Below are 15,123 nucleotides of genomic sequence, written 5' to 3' on the forward strand. Positions count from 1 at the left end.
GGATGGTAAGTACTTTACAGAAGAACAAAAGACTTAAAAACACAGAGGATTTCCCCTCTAGGCAAAACTTTAAAGGTATAAAAACAGGGATAAACCTCCCTCTTAGCACAGGGAAAATTCTTACTATTTCTACAATAGAAGATGCTTAGTTCAGATATGGCTTAGGGAGATGTATTTTCCCTGCCCCGTTTCCTTGTTGACTCTGGGAGACACAGACAAAAAACCTTCCCCCACAGATCTGAAAGTATCTTCTCCCCTTATTGGTCCTTTTGGTCAGGTGCCACCCAGGTTATCTGAGCTTCTTAACCCTTTACAGGTAAAAGGGGAATTAACCCTTTACAGGGTAAAGAGTGATTTTATGCTACCCTTAGCTGTATGTTTATGACACATGTTAACAGACTTTTCCGGTAGCTGTACTGGACGCCAATGCATCCCAAGTCTTCAGGGCAAATTAATCATTAAACACGCTTGCTTTTAAACCATGTATTATATTTACAAAGGTACACTCACCGGAGGTCCCTTCTCCTCCTTCAAGGTCCGGGAGCCCACCTTAGGTGGGTTGGGAGGGTACTAGATCCAGGGTGAAAAACAGTTCCTGGCTGTCAGGGAAAACAGTTTCTCCGCTTGCTTGCTGTGCATTATCTTCAACCTCCTGCTCATCATCATCTTCCTCGTCCCCAAAATCCGCATCCCTGTTGCGTGAGAGTCCATTGATGGAGTCCACACACAGGGCTGGGGTAGTTGTAGGGGCACCCCCTAGAATGGCATGCAGCTCATCATAGAAGTGGCATGTCTGGGGCTCTGACCCGGAGCGGCCGTTTGCCTCTCTGGTTCTTTAGTAGGCTTGCCTGAGCTCCTTAAGTTTCACGCAGCACTGCTGAGGGTCCCTGTTATAGCCTCTGTCTATCATGCCCTTGGAGATTTTTTCAAATATTTGGTCGTTTCACCTTTTGGAACGGAGTTCTGATAGCACAGATTCATCTCCCCACACAGCGATCAGATCCAGTACCTCCCGTTCGGTCCATGCTGGAGCTCTTTTGCGATTCTGGGACTCCATGGTCACCTGTGCTGATCAGCTCACCACACTGGCCAAACAGGAAATGAAATTCAGAAGTTCCCGGGGCTTTTCCTCTCTACATGACCAGTGCATCTGAGTTGAGAATGCTGTCCAGAGCAGTCACAATTGAGCACTCTGGGATAGCTCCTGGAGGCCAATACCGTCGAATTGCGTCCACATTACCCCAAATTCGACCCAGCAGGGTCAATTTCAGTGCTAATCCCCTTGTCGGGGAAGATTACTGAAATCGATTTTAAGAGCCCTTTAAGTCAATAAAAATGGCTTTGTCATGTGGACGGGTGCAGGGTTAAATCGATCTAACACTGCTAAATTCGACCTAAACTCGTAGTGTAGACCAGGGCTATGTAACCACCCATTCTTAGTGCTGTTCCTCCCCCATCTCCCCACCTGTCCCCTTTCCTGTTTGTTACACAAAGTAGCCGTGTCTTGTCTGAATTTGATTTCTAAGCTCCTTAGGCAGGGGTTGTTTCTCCTTCTGTGTTTGCGAAGGGACCAGCACAAGGGGCTCTGAACTGGAGTGGGGCCTCTGCAGGCTTCCACAATTCAGATATTGATCATAAATTATAACACAACAATCCAGCCAAATCAGGGACTAGACCCCCTTTGCTTTTAGCTACAGACAAAGGTCAAACCATGCTAGCCAGCTAAAGAGTGTTAGTAACTTGATTACATGTCTAGATGGTGCCCCGGTTCGGTCTGGATAAATACCTCTGGAGAAATTAGCCAGATGAGCAGGCAGTGAGTTCAGCTGTGGGAATCCAAGGGCCCTCCAGCCAGGCCAGTGCTGGCAAGTCTGACTCAGGCTGGAACATTCGATTTCAATTCCACCTGGGAGACCCTGGGAGGAAATGAACTGAGAGGTAGAGAACTAATCCAATGCAAACATTGAACCAGTCTCTATCCTGCCTACAGGGCCCTGTAGAGGTGCTGGCCGGGCTCGGCCCTCTCTGGAATGGCGGGGAGCCACCCCAGCTCATTGCACACAGCTGAGGTTTGGGGAATTAGTCCAGCGATGGCAGCCCTTGCGGAGGCAGAAATAAGTACAGTTATGCCGGGGCCCTAGGTCAGGGCAGGACAACAATGACTCAGACCCTCGGGCAGGGGCTGAGCAATAGCGCTGTCGCAGTAGCAATATAAACAGTAGTGAGCCCAGGCCCTAGGTCAGAGCTCAGGCCCTCCGGCAGGGCTGAGCAACAACAGTAGGCCCAAGCCTCCACAGGCCTGGGAGAGGGGGAGACGGCCACCCACGCGTCGGGTGGCAAGGGGGACGCAGCCCCTCCCACTCCACTGCGTCCCAGCCCGGGGCCCTAGCAGCGGCAGAAGACCCACTGCTGGGTCAGTGTTGATCCTGGCTGCAACACACTGACATGGGCCTTGGCAGTGCTGCAGCCAGACTAGGGTCAGCTGCCCCCGAGCTACTTCCACACTCCCCCTCGTGTGGTAACTGAGTCACGGTGATGTCCTCTGTGGGGTCCAGCACCAGGGGTTCCTCGGGGTAGTGGTTGAGCGGGCAGCCCGGCAGCTCCTCCGGGTGGCGCAGCTCCCTCTCCAGCGCTGTGGGGCCATCCATCTCATCCTCTAGCCCAGGGATCAGCAACCGCTCAGAAGTGGTGTGCCAAGTCTTCATTTATTCACTCTGATTTAAGGTTTCGCGTGCCAGTCATACATTTTAATGTTTTTAGAAGGTCTCTTTCTACAAGTCTATAATATATAACTAAACCATTGTTGTATGTAAAGTAAATACATTTTTTAAAATGTTTAAGAAGCTTCATTTAAAATTAAATTAAAATGCAGAGCCCTCCGGACTGGTGGCCAGTCCCAGGCAGTGTGAGTGCCACTGAAATTCAGCTCGCGTGCCGCCTTCGGCACAAGTGCCATAGGTTGCCTACCCCTGCTCTAGGCCGTGAGGGCCATTTGGAGGAGGGGAGGGAGGCCGGGAGGCAGGATGTCATAGGCTAGCGACAGGCCTGCAACTTCCATTTCTCCCTGCTGGCTTTTGGAGTCAGTCACGGATTGTTGCTAGGCCCACTGTGGGTCTCTGGCACCGCTTCTGATGAGGATCTTCCCCAGCCCTCACTACAACACTGACCATCTTTGCCACCTTAAACACCCGCCTCCGTAGGGTGAGTCTCCACAGGTGCCAGGTGCTCTCCTTCTTTCGGGAGGGAGGATACTCTGTGATTTTCCTGCAGGAGACCTACATGGATCCAGCCACCGAGGCTAGTTGGTGGCTGGAGTGGGGGACGGGGTGGGGTAGTCACCCTGTACTTCCACGACCTACGGCCCAAAGTGCTGGGGGTTGCTGAGGTCATGCCAGGTCACCTGATGGCAGTAGCGTAGCTAGTGGGGGCAGGGGAAGCAGCCACTTCCCCTCAGCTTCTCGCGGGCGGCCCAGCTCCACCTGCCTGGGGCTTCCCTCACCTGCTGCGGGGCGTGGGCTCCTCCTCTGCAGCACTGCCCGCTGTGGGGCTGGGGCTCTCTCGGGGCTCTGCCCTGCACACACCCAGCACCCCCAGGGCTGCTCCTGCCTCCCCGGGCTGGCCCCAGATCCCCTCCCCCGGGGGCTGGGGTCCTGCTGCGGCTTGCACCCCTCTGCCTCCTCCACGAGGCAGACAGCCCCAGGGGGTTGAGGCCGTGCCACCTCTTCCCCAGCTTCCCCCTCCAGCAGACCCCGCACCGCCCTGCCGGGCCTGTTCAGCTCTCGGCCCCACCAGGTTCTGCCCTGCCTCATGCAACCTGCCCCTGCCAGGCGGTGGCCCAGCCCAGGACTGGGGGAGCTGCAGCAAAGCTCCTCCCAGAGCTGGTGCAGGAGATGAGAGGGGCTCTCAGCCCAGGCTCCGGCATCAGCGTGCAGTGAGGAGCGGAGCCACCCCCTGCCGGCTCGGCTCAGCCCAGCCCTGCTCTTAAAGGGACATGGACCCCACCGCGGCTCGACCCGGCTCAGGGCACGTGGGGGTGTCACCTCACCTCCTGCCTCGGGGGCCTGGCAAGGGGGGTGCTCGGCACCGTAGCAGCACAGAGGGGAGGCCAGCGTGGAGTGGACCCCATGAGGGCGGGGGCGCAGCGTGGGCAGAGGAGCCAGCCAAAGGGGGGGCATGGAGCAGCTGGAGGAGGAGCCAAGGGGGCGTGGCCAGAGGAGGAACCAAGCGGGGGCACCTTTTTTATGTTTGCTCCCCCTGCTCTTAGAACCTGGCTACACCACTGCCTGATGGACCTCCATGCCTATGTGAATTTAGTCAATGTCTGACACTGAATTTAGTCAATGTCTACACCCCAAACTTAGGCCCAGAGCAGGTGCATTTCGATAAGCAGGTGTCCTCCTTCCTCACACCATGGATCCTCGCGAGTGCCTGGTTCTGGGTTGGGATTTCAATACCACCCTTGAGGACAGGGGTAGCTCAGGGCTCGAGAGCAGCCAGACCGCCGTGGGTATCCTCAGGGAGATCATCGACCATCACTCCCTGCAGAATGTCTGGCATGATCACCACCCGGAGGGTGACTCCACTCTCACATATGTCCAGGTGGAGGTCAATCGGTAGCGCCACTCCCAGTTGGATTGCATTTATCTATCTCACTTCCATCTCGCAGGGGCCCACTCCTCCAGCATCTGACCGGCCCCATTCTCAGACCACCATTTGGTGGCCATTATGGCCTCTCTCACCTCTGAGAGGCTGGGGTCTGCCAATTGGCACTTCAATAATAGCTTGCTGGAGGATGTGGGCTTCATGGCATCCTTCTGGGAGCTCTGGCTGGCCTGGTGGGGGCAGTGGCATGCCTTTCCCTCAACGCAAGCGGTGGTGGGATTCAGGGCGAGTGTGTAACCAGCTCTTCTACCGCAACTAAACCTGGGGCACCTGCTGGTGGAGGGATGTGGTGAAAGAGCAATTGGAGTTGGAGGTTGTGGAGCTGGAAAGGCATCTGGTCATCAGCCCCAGGGATCCATCCTTCTGCACAACGTACCAAGAGAAGTGGGAGGAGCTCTGGGGCTTAGTGGAACATCAGACCTGGGGCATGTTCGTCTGATCCTGCGTCCATCTAATTCGGGAGATGGATCGTGGCTTCCACTTCTTCTACAGCCTGGAGAAAAAGAGGCGTGTCACCTGCCTTTTGGCAGAGGACTGCACCCCCTCATGGATCCAGAGGAGATGTGTGGAAGGGGCAGGGCCTTTTATACCAGCCTCTTCTCCCTGGATCTGAACGATGCCAATGCCTGCACAGTATGCTGGAACGAACTGCCGACAGCGCAGGTGACCAGGACTGGCTACAGCTGCCTCTCACTCTAGCCAAGCTTGCAGAAGCCTTCTGTCTCATGCCCCTAATAAATCTCCGGACATGAACGGGCTGACCATCGAGTTCTACCATGTGTTCTTGGACGTCCTCGGCCCAGACCTTGTCACCATCTGGGCTGAGTCCTTGGGGAGCAGATACCTCCCTCTGTCATGCAGGCTTGCTACTGAAGAAGAGGGACCTCTGTGACTTTTAGAACTGGCATCCCATCTTGCCCCTCAGCACAGACTCCAAAATCATACCAAAGGCCATCTCACTGCGGCTGGGGTCCGTGCTGGTGGATGTGATACATCCTGATCCGACTTACACCGGCCCGGGATGCACCATCTTTGATCATTTCTATTTGCTCTGGGACCTCCTGGAGCTTGGGTGTAGGGATGGTCTGTCATTCGCCCTCTTGTCTCTGGGCCAGGAGAAGGCGTTTGACAGGATGGACCACGGGTATCTCATGGGCACTCTGTATAAGTTAGTCTTTGGGCCCCTGTTTGTGGGTTTTTGCCAGGTGCTGTACACCTCCGTGGAGTGCTTGGTCAGGCTCCACTGGACCGTGACAGAACCAGTCAGCTTCGGACCAGGGGTATGTCAGGGGTCTCTGCTCTCAGGCCAGCTGTATGCTCTGGCAATCGAGCCCTTTCTCTGTCTCCTCCACTGGAGGTTCATGGGTTTGATGCTCCGTGAGCTGGAGTTGTGGCAGGTCCTGTCGGTGTACGCCGATGACGTCCTCCTCTTGGTCCAGGACCCAGGCAACCTGGTACGGTAGGAGACCTGCTAGTGATCTACTCAGCGGCCTCCTCCGTCCGGGTCAACTGGGTCAAGATCTGTGGCCTGATGGTTGGGGATGGGTGGCAGATGAGCTCCCTCCACCCGCGCTTCAAGCCATTCAGTGGAGCACGGGTCCATTGCTCTATCTCAGCATCTATCTCCGCCAGAGAACTGGCAGGATTTGGAGGCCAGGGTGGGTGAGTGGCTGTGGAGATTGACGGGACTGCTCTGGTGCCTTACCATGCGGGGGAGGGCACTGGTGCTTAACCAGCTACTCCTGTCCATGCTCTGGCACTGGCTCAACGCCCTGACCCCAGCGCCGGGGATCCTGGCCCTGCTCCAGACAGTAGCTCTGGAGTGTGACAGGTTTGCTTACAGAGACCCATTGGGACTGTCACCTGATTTCTGGAATTACCTCTGAGCCCGTTTTCCCTGCCAGCTCGGGAATCCAGAACCCTGCCTTGTTGAGCCAGACACGCTAGTCTTCTGCAACACAGACCCAGGTCTGGTCCACGCCCCCAAAGCTGCAGACTTTAACCAAAAACTGCTCAGTAAGTCACCTATCTCCAGCACCCAGTGTGACATTACCCTCTGGTGTTATCTGGACTGGTGATCTGCTAGGCCACTCCAATCCTTGACTCTGGGAGCCAGCCTGACCCTGCTCTGCTGTGAGAACCCCACTCCTCGGCTGTTCACCCACAGCCTCTGCCAGGTAAGCTGCTCCCAGCTACTTGCAACCGAAGTAGCTAATATCTCCAGTCCCAGAAACAACCCCAGGAACCTCCATCTTGCAGCGTCCAGTTATGCCCGCTAGACACAGCAAGCTCATCAATTTAACAAAGAAATTGATATGTACCAGGCTTGTTCTCCCACGGGGAGTCTCTGACATGCTTCAAACCAAATGCACTGCTTCAGGTAGAATAAGCAAACAGATTTATTTTAAATGATTATAAATCAAAGCACAACAAGTCAGATTTGGTCAAATGAAATAAAAGCAAAACGCATTCTAAGCTGATCTTAACACATTTAGTGTCCTTACAAACATAGTTGCTTCTCACCACAGGCTGGCTGGTTACTTTTCTGTCAGTCTCTCTTCTTTGATCAGCACTTCAGTCGCTTGGCGGTGGTGGTGTCTGTAGATGGAGGTGGAAGAGAGAGAGCCTGGCAAAATGTCTCTCCCTTTTATCATGTCCTTCCTTTCCTCTTGGCTTTGCCCCCCCCCGCCCCCCTTCAGAGTCAGGTAAGCATTACCTCATCACAGTCCCAAACTGCTCAGAGGAAGGGGGGTGACTCACTCAAGGGTCTAACAGATTCTTTTGTTGCTGCCTAGGCCAGTATCCTTTGGTCTTGTGAGGCTGGGCTGGGTTTGTCCCATACATGCCCTGAGGAGGTGTGAACTGCCTCTCTGCTCCTTGAGAGTTTTGCCTGGGCTTGCTTTAAGCCATGAGGATACATTTTCAGCCTCATAACTATATACTTGAAAATATAACCTATAATATTATATAACAACAATGCTCAGTATCTCATGAGCCTTCTGAAGACACCCAACATGACAAACTTTGCATTGGATACCACACAATCATTTTATAAAGATGAATATGGGGGTGTAGGGTGTTCTCCTGAGGTACAGAGCATCACACCCAGACACCCAGTTCCCAGTGGGATCCAAACCCGAAGTAAATCCGTTTTACTCTGTATAAAGCTTATACAGGGTAAACTCATAAATTGTCTGCCTTCTATAGCACTGATAGAGAGATATGCACAGCTGTTTGCTCCCCCAGGTATTAATCACTTACTCTGGCTTTACTAATAAACAAACAAAAGTGATTTTATTAAAGATAAAAAGTAGAATTTAAGTGGTTTCAAGTAATAACAGACAGAACAAAGTAAATTACCAAGCAAAATAAACAAAACATGCCAGTCTAAGGCTAATACATTTAAGAAATTGAATACAAGTAAATCTCATCCTCAGAGATATCCCAATAAGCTTCTTTCACAGACTAGACTCCTTCTTAGTCTGGGCCCAATCCATTCCCTTGCTACAGACCTTGTTCATTCCAGCTCAGGTGGTAACTTGGGGATTTCTGATGACTGGCAGCCACCTTTGCTCTGTTCCACCCTCTTTTATAGCTTTGGCACAAGGCAGGAATCTTTTGTCTCTCTGGGTCCACACCCCTCCTTCTAAATGGAAAAGCATCAGGTTTAAGATGGATTCCAGTACCAGGTGACCTGATCACATGTCACTGTAAGACCTCATTTTCCATTCTTTCAGGGCTGGCCTGCACGTACCCAGGAAGGTTTGCCAGTAAAGAGAGCCATTCAGAACCAATTGTCCTAGTTAATGGGACCATCAAGATTCCATGCCACCATTAACACCCCACACTTTGCATAGTTACAATAGGACTTCAGAGTAACACTTCATATTTCTAGCTTCAGATATAAGAATGATACATTCATACAAATAGGATGAACACATTCAGTAGATTATAAGCTTTGTAATGCTATATTACAAGAGATCTTTTGCATAAAGCATATTCCAGTTACATTATATTTACACTCACAAACATATTTTTGACTGCTGCTGCACATTGAGTGGATGTTTTCAGAGAACTATCCACAATGACTCCAAGATCTCTTTCCTCAGTGGTAACAACTAATTTAGACCCCTTTACTTCATATGTATAGTTGGGATTTTTTTCCAATGTGCATTAATTTGTCCTCACCATCCTGGAACACACTTTGGGATTTGGTCAGAGCCCTGCAGGGTGTCTAGGGATCATCTCCTGCAATTCATGTCTTTTCCTCCACCTTGAGTCTGTCTCTCTGCTGCAGCCACAGCCCTGCAACCACAGAGCCCCCTCTGCCGCCCTTGTGCCTCTCTCCTGGCAGAGCTTCTTCTGACTCATCCAGTCTCTGTGTTTTTAAAGGGACGGACCAACTCCTCCTCTCTCTGTTCTCTCTTCTGGGAGGTTCCATTCCTTCCATGCCCACCAGTCCACAGAGAAGCTGGAGAAAACTGAATTTATCTAGAATGCATTTACTCCCTTCTTCTGTCCAGACGAGATCTCGTTAGGGCTGATAGTCATAAATGAAAAACCTATTTATAGACAGATGCCTCTGCCCCAGCCTCCTGCCCCTTAGTGCAAGGAGGATGAGCGAAGAGCTCAGGAAAAGCCCAAAGATATAAGGCTACAGACAGTTCATACAATCTAATGTCAGTTAATAGGGTTAAAACATCTGCTCGATAGGCAGTGACAATCAAACAAACAAACAGAATGTTGGGAATCATAAAGAAAGGGATAAATAATAAGACAGAAAATACCATATTGCCTCAATATAAATCCATGGTATGCCGACATCTTGAATACTATGTGCAGATTTGGTTGCCCCATCTCAAAAAAGATATACTGGGATTGGAAGGTACAGAGAAGGGCAGAGAAGGGAAACACAAATGATTAGGGGTATGGAACAGCTTCATATGAGGAGAGATTAATAAGACTGGGACTTTTCAGCTTGGAAAAGAGACAACTATGGGGGGATATGACAGAGGTCTATAAAATCATGACTGGTGTGGAGAAAGTGAAGAAGGAAGTCTTATTTACTCTTTCTCATAACACACGAACTAAGGGTCACCCAATAGAATTAGTCCATGAAAGCTTATGCTTTAATAAATTTGTTAGTCTCTAAGGTGCCACAAGTACTCCTGTTCTTTTTGCCAATAGAATTAGTCAGCAGCAGATTTAAAACAAAAAAAAGGAAGTATTTCTTCACAGTCAACCTGTGGAACTCTTTGCCAGGGGAAGTTCTGAAGGCCAGAACTATAACATGGTTCCAATATGACCTAGATAAATTTATGGAGGATAGGTCAATCAATGGCTATTAGCCAGGATGAGCAGGGATGGTGTCCCTAGCCTCTGTTTACCGAAACCTCAGAAAGGGTAACAGAGGAAGGATCACTTGATGATTGCCCGCTCTATTCATTCCCTCTAGGGCACCTGCCATTTTCCACTGTCGGAAGATGAGATACTGGGCTAGATGGACCATTGGTCTGCCCCAGTCTGGCCATTCTGATGTTCCTATAAAGACCATGGATGTATCTTCCCCACCCCTTCACTGTAACGCACTGTACCCCAGTCCACTCCCAGAGCTGAGATAGAACCCAGGAGTCCTGATTGGGTCTCTCTCTCTGCAGAGTTAGTAACAAAGTAAGAATATACATTAATATTTTAAACCTAACCAGTGTCCCTTAAGTGACTGGGCACAAGATGTCAGAACATGTTTGTATTAGAGCTGAGTGCGTCTAATATTTATTTTATTGTATTTCTTTTATATCAGAATTAGATACAGAGCTCCTGTCAGCTAATTGCTAAGTTATCTGCCACAAAACTAGAGTTTTCAAGGCCCTAAGTAGCCCTTAGAATCACGGTTAAAGTTGCCACCCCCACCAAAATCTGAAATGTCTCCCTTGTAGCTGGGTTTGGGAGGTGGAAATGATCCTGCAAGTGACAGGGGAGAGGAATAGAGAAGCAAGTCACAGGGGCGGGGCCTTGCGGGGAAGAGGTAAAGCAGGGAAGGAGCCTTGGCAGAAGAGGTGGGGCAAAGAGTGGGGTTTCAGGGTCCAGTTACCAGCATTAGAAAGGTGGCAACCCACTGAATTGTCCATAGACCTATTCCCCAGTTTGTCATGTTCACATACAGAGGGCCCAGCACCATGTCACCTGCCAGCTCTGCACGGAGCTCAGTCTGAGAGCCAGAGCACGAGGAGAAAACTCTATGTCCCTTTATGAGTAAGTAGCCGGAGTAGCCTGTCCCGGATCTGTTTGGTCCTCACCCCGTAGATGATGGGGTTTAGCACGGGGGGCACGAGCACATACGCGCTGGCAATGAGAATGTGGAAATGCAGGGGCACATTGTGGCCAAACCGGTGTGTGAGGAAGGAGAAGAGAGCTGGGATGTAAGAGGCTAAGATGACACAGAGGTGGGAGCCGCAGGTCCCAAAAGTCTTGAGCTGGGCATCCTTTGTGGGGAGGCTGAAAATGGCCCTGAGGATCTGGATATAGGACATGGCGATAAAAAGCACATCCAGACCCATCACCACGAAAGCCTCAGAGAGGCCATAGTAACTACTGATGCGGATATCAGCACAGGCCAGCTTCACCACGGCCATGTGCTCACAGTACGAGTGGGGGATGATGTTGGTTCTACAATATGGCCATTGCCTCGCCAGGAAGGGATACGGCACTGCGAGCATCCCACCGCGCAGCACCACGGCCAGGCCAATCTTGGCCACAAAGGGGTTTGTCAGGATGGTAGAATGTCTCAGGGGATCACAGATGGCCACGTAACGATCCAAAGCCATGGCCACAAAGATCCCAGACTCTATCGCTAAGAAGCAGTGAATGAAGTACATCTGGATGAGGCAGGCACTGAAATCGATCTCCCTGGAATTGAACCAGAAGATGCTCAGCATTTTTGGTAGGATGGATGTAGACAGGACCAGGTCACTGATGGCCAGCATGCAGAGGAAATAGTACATGGGGCCATGGAGGCTCGGCTCTCTCTTCACAATGAACAGGATGGTGAAGTTCCCCAAGATGGCTACGGCGTACATAGTGCAGAAGGGGATAGAGATCCAGAAATGGGCCATCTCCAGGCCAGGAATGCCCAGCAGGGTGAAGGTGGAGGGGTTGGTAATGTCAGTTTTGTTGGAATCTGACATAGAGTAGGGGAGAAGGTGTCCAAGTCTGAGGCAGAACCGTGTGTCCTGCATGTAACATATGTTCTCCTGACTTCTTTTATGTGCCCAGGCTCTAGGGTGATGGTCACAATACAAATGCCTGGATGGAGAAACAATGTTATTATGAGACACTACATGCAACACTGGAGGCTGTTCTCATGGGTGAAGCAGATTCACACACCAAAAAATGACATTTTCATTACTCAGAGAAATAAAATATGAACAACTGGCCCTACTAATGCCAATTCCATGCCTCAGTAATTCTACATGTCACAGTGTGGGAAACCTTAATAGCCACCAGCAGGAAACACAAGTGTGGATACTGGTTATCCCTCATTGTTCCTTAATGCAATGAAAGCCAGGCTAGAGAGTCCGTGCTGTAGGGAGTTCCCCATTCACTCGGTTGCTCAAAATCTGAAAGTGTAAAAAAAAACAAACCTTTGTCAAGACATGTTCCAGGGGAAACATCCCAACTAGAACACACCTCAGGAAAAAGACCTGGGCATCATTCATAGCAGATCCATGGAAACACCTGCTCATTCGCAATAGTGGCCAAATCAAAGCCAATGTTTGGATGCCTAAGAAATGGGATGGAGAATAACCTGCTCTGGATACGTGCTCAGTTTTGGTCATCCAGTCTCTAAAAAACATACAGCATTATAAAGAGAATTTCCGAGACAGGCTATGAGAATGGGGAAGGCTGTCATATGCGGACAAACTGGTAATTCTGGGACTGTTTAATTTAGAGAAGAGACAAAGAAGGGGGCATATGATAGAGGAAAGGAATATAAAGAAAATTACTGATTACATTCAATTGGCCAAACAGAGAACAGTTCCCAACCAGTAATACCTATATATACTTAGTGCTTCAAAAGGGCTAATTCCCCAAAGCAGAAGAAAATTATCAAGAAAACTGATTGGGAGGAAAATATTAGACAGAAAAAATGGGAATGAAACTGTGGAGTTCTTTAAGAAGAGTTTATTGGATAGCTAAAAAGTCACGATTCCACAGTCAAGGAGGTGGAGAACTTTGGCTAAAAACCCAGTTCAGTGGCTAAGTGAAGGCAGCAATTATGTGGGAAAAACCAATATATACAAATGGGTAAAAAGGGAAAATAGATAGCAAGCAATGCAAATTGGAAGTTATGAAAATTGATAAGGGACATTACTGACAAAAGGGAAAAATCCATGCTTGGCAGGGCTAAGGATAACAATAAGGAAGAAGGATGATCCAGGGATCTGGGGAACTACAGACCAGTCAGCCTCACCTTAGTCCCTGGAAAAATCATGGAGCAGGTCCTCAAGGAATCAATTCTGAAGCACTTAGAGAAGAGGAAAGTGATCGGGAACAGTCAACATGGATTCACCAAGGGCAAGTCATGCTTGACTGACCTAATTGCCTTCTATGAGGAGATAACTGGCTCTGTGGATATGGGGAAAGCAGTGGATGTGTTATTCCTTGACTTTAGCAAAGCTTTTGATACAGTCTCCCACAGTATTCTTGCCGCCAAGTTAAAGAAGTATGGGCTGGATGAATGGACTATAAGGTGGATAGAAAGCTGGCTAGGTCGACGGGCTCAACGGGTAGTGACCAATGGCTCCATGTCTAGTTGGCAGCTGGTTTGAAGTGAAGTGCCCCAAGGGTCGGTCCTGGGGCTGGTTTGGTTCAATATCTTCCTTAATGATCTGGAGGATGGCATGGACTGCACCCTCAGCAAGTTTGCAGATGACACTAAACTGGGAGGAGTGGTAGATACGCTGGAGGGTAGGGATAGGATTCAGAGGGACCTAGACAAATTAGAGGGTTGGACCAAAAGAAACCTGATGAGGTTCAACAAAGACAAGTGAAGAGTCCTGCACTTAGGACGGAAGAATCCCATACACTGCTACAGACTAGGGACCGAATGGCTAAGCAGCAGTTCTGCAGAAAAGGACCTAGGGGTTACAGTGGACGAGAAGCTGGATATGAGTCAACAGTGTGCCCTTGTTACCAAGAAGGCGAACAGCATTTTGGGCTGTATAAGTAAGGACATGATCATTCCCCTCTCTTCGACATTGGTGAGGCCTCATCTGGAGTACTGTCTCCAGTTTTGGGCCCCACGCTACAAGAAGGATGTGGAAAAATTGGAAAGAGTCCAGTGGAGGGCAACAAAACTGATTAGGGGGCTGGAGCACATGACTTCATCTGCTTGACAGGCTGCCATAAAATAGATGGAGAAAAGTTGTTCTGTCTCACCACAGTGGGTGGGACAAGAGTCAATGGGTTCAAAGTACAGCAGAGGAGATTTAGGTGAAATCTCAGAAAAAAACTTCCTAACTGTAAGAACAGGAGGACAATGGAACAGACGCCCAGGCAGGTTGTGGAAAGTCCTTCACTGGAGATTTTCCAAAGGAGGCTGGATAATCATCTGTCTGGGATGATTTTCACGCAACATACACTGCATCATGGCAGGGAATGAGACTAGATGACCCTTGCGGTCCCTTCTCACCCTGTGGCTCTACGATTCTACAATGCAAAATCCTAGTGTAGACCATGCCTTAGTCAGACACAAGTTATTGAGCTCAATACAGCGGTAATTGGGTAAAATTTCATGCCCTGTGTTATATTGGAGGTCAGACAGGATGATCTAATGATGCCTTCTGACATTGAACCCAACGAATCCATTGATAATGAAAAGATAAAGATCAGACATTAATATTTACTCTGTCTCACAACACATGAACAAGGGAACATTCAATTACATGGAAAATCTGAACATATAACACTGATAAATGTTGAGAAAAAGAAAATGGTTTACATAATCCATATTTGGCCTGTGGAAGTCCTTGGCTCTGAGATTATTGGAGTGAAAAGCTTAGCTGAAAGGGATTCACAAATGGATTGGCCATTGTAGGTGGTGCTGGTGGCACCATGGTTAGTTAAATCTGTCTGACATGTTCAATTAGAAGAACCTCATTTTCATTTGCTTCTAAGTTTGCCAAATTTTAACCCTTTGACTGAAATTTCACACGCTGGGTGTCAGCTTCTGGCTGAATTGTTTTTTGAGAGTTTCAGGCGTAACAGTTCAGCCAACTTCTCAAATGAAGCTAGGAGAAAAGATGTCTTGCCCACATTGAAAAATTCTTAGAATTGTTCCACGCTTTCCAGCAGATAAAAGACAGGTAACAGCCCCCCTTTAACAGCCGGAGCCCAGAAATGCAAGAGGAGGAGGTGATGATGTCTTTGCAGTAACACACAGCTGGCTCCTGAGCTCTTTAA

At 49.6% G+C, this 15,123-nt stretch overlaps 1 protein-coding gene across 1 annotated transcript; it reads right to left on the reverse strand.

The window, feature by feature from the left end:
* Positions 1 to 10,898: 10,898 nt before the first annotated feature.
* On the reverse strand, positions 10,899 to 11,852 carry LOC117873357 (olfactory receptor 52R1-like). Its single transcript, XM_034762632.1, has one exon. It carries the CDS (start codon positions 11,844 to 11,846, stop codon positions 10,899 to 10,901), a length of 948 nt encoding a protein of 315 aa, XP_034618523.1. The 5' UTR covers positions 11,847 to 11,852.
* Positions 11,853 to 15,123: the final 3,271 nt, after the last annotated feature.

This window comes from Trachemys scripta, chromosome 1, assembly GCF_013100865.1.
Source record: "Trachemys scripta elegans isolate TJP31775 chromosome 1, CAS_Tse_1.0, whole genome shotgun sequence".
In the NCBI taxonomy this organism is placed as follows: domain Eukaryota; kingdom Metazoa; phylum Chordata; order Testudines; family Emydidae; genus Trachemys; species Trachemys scripta.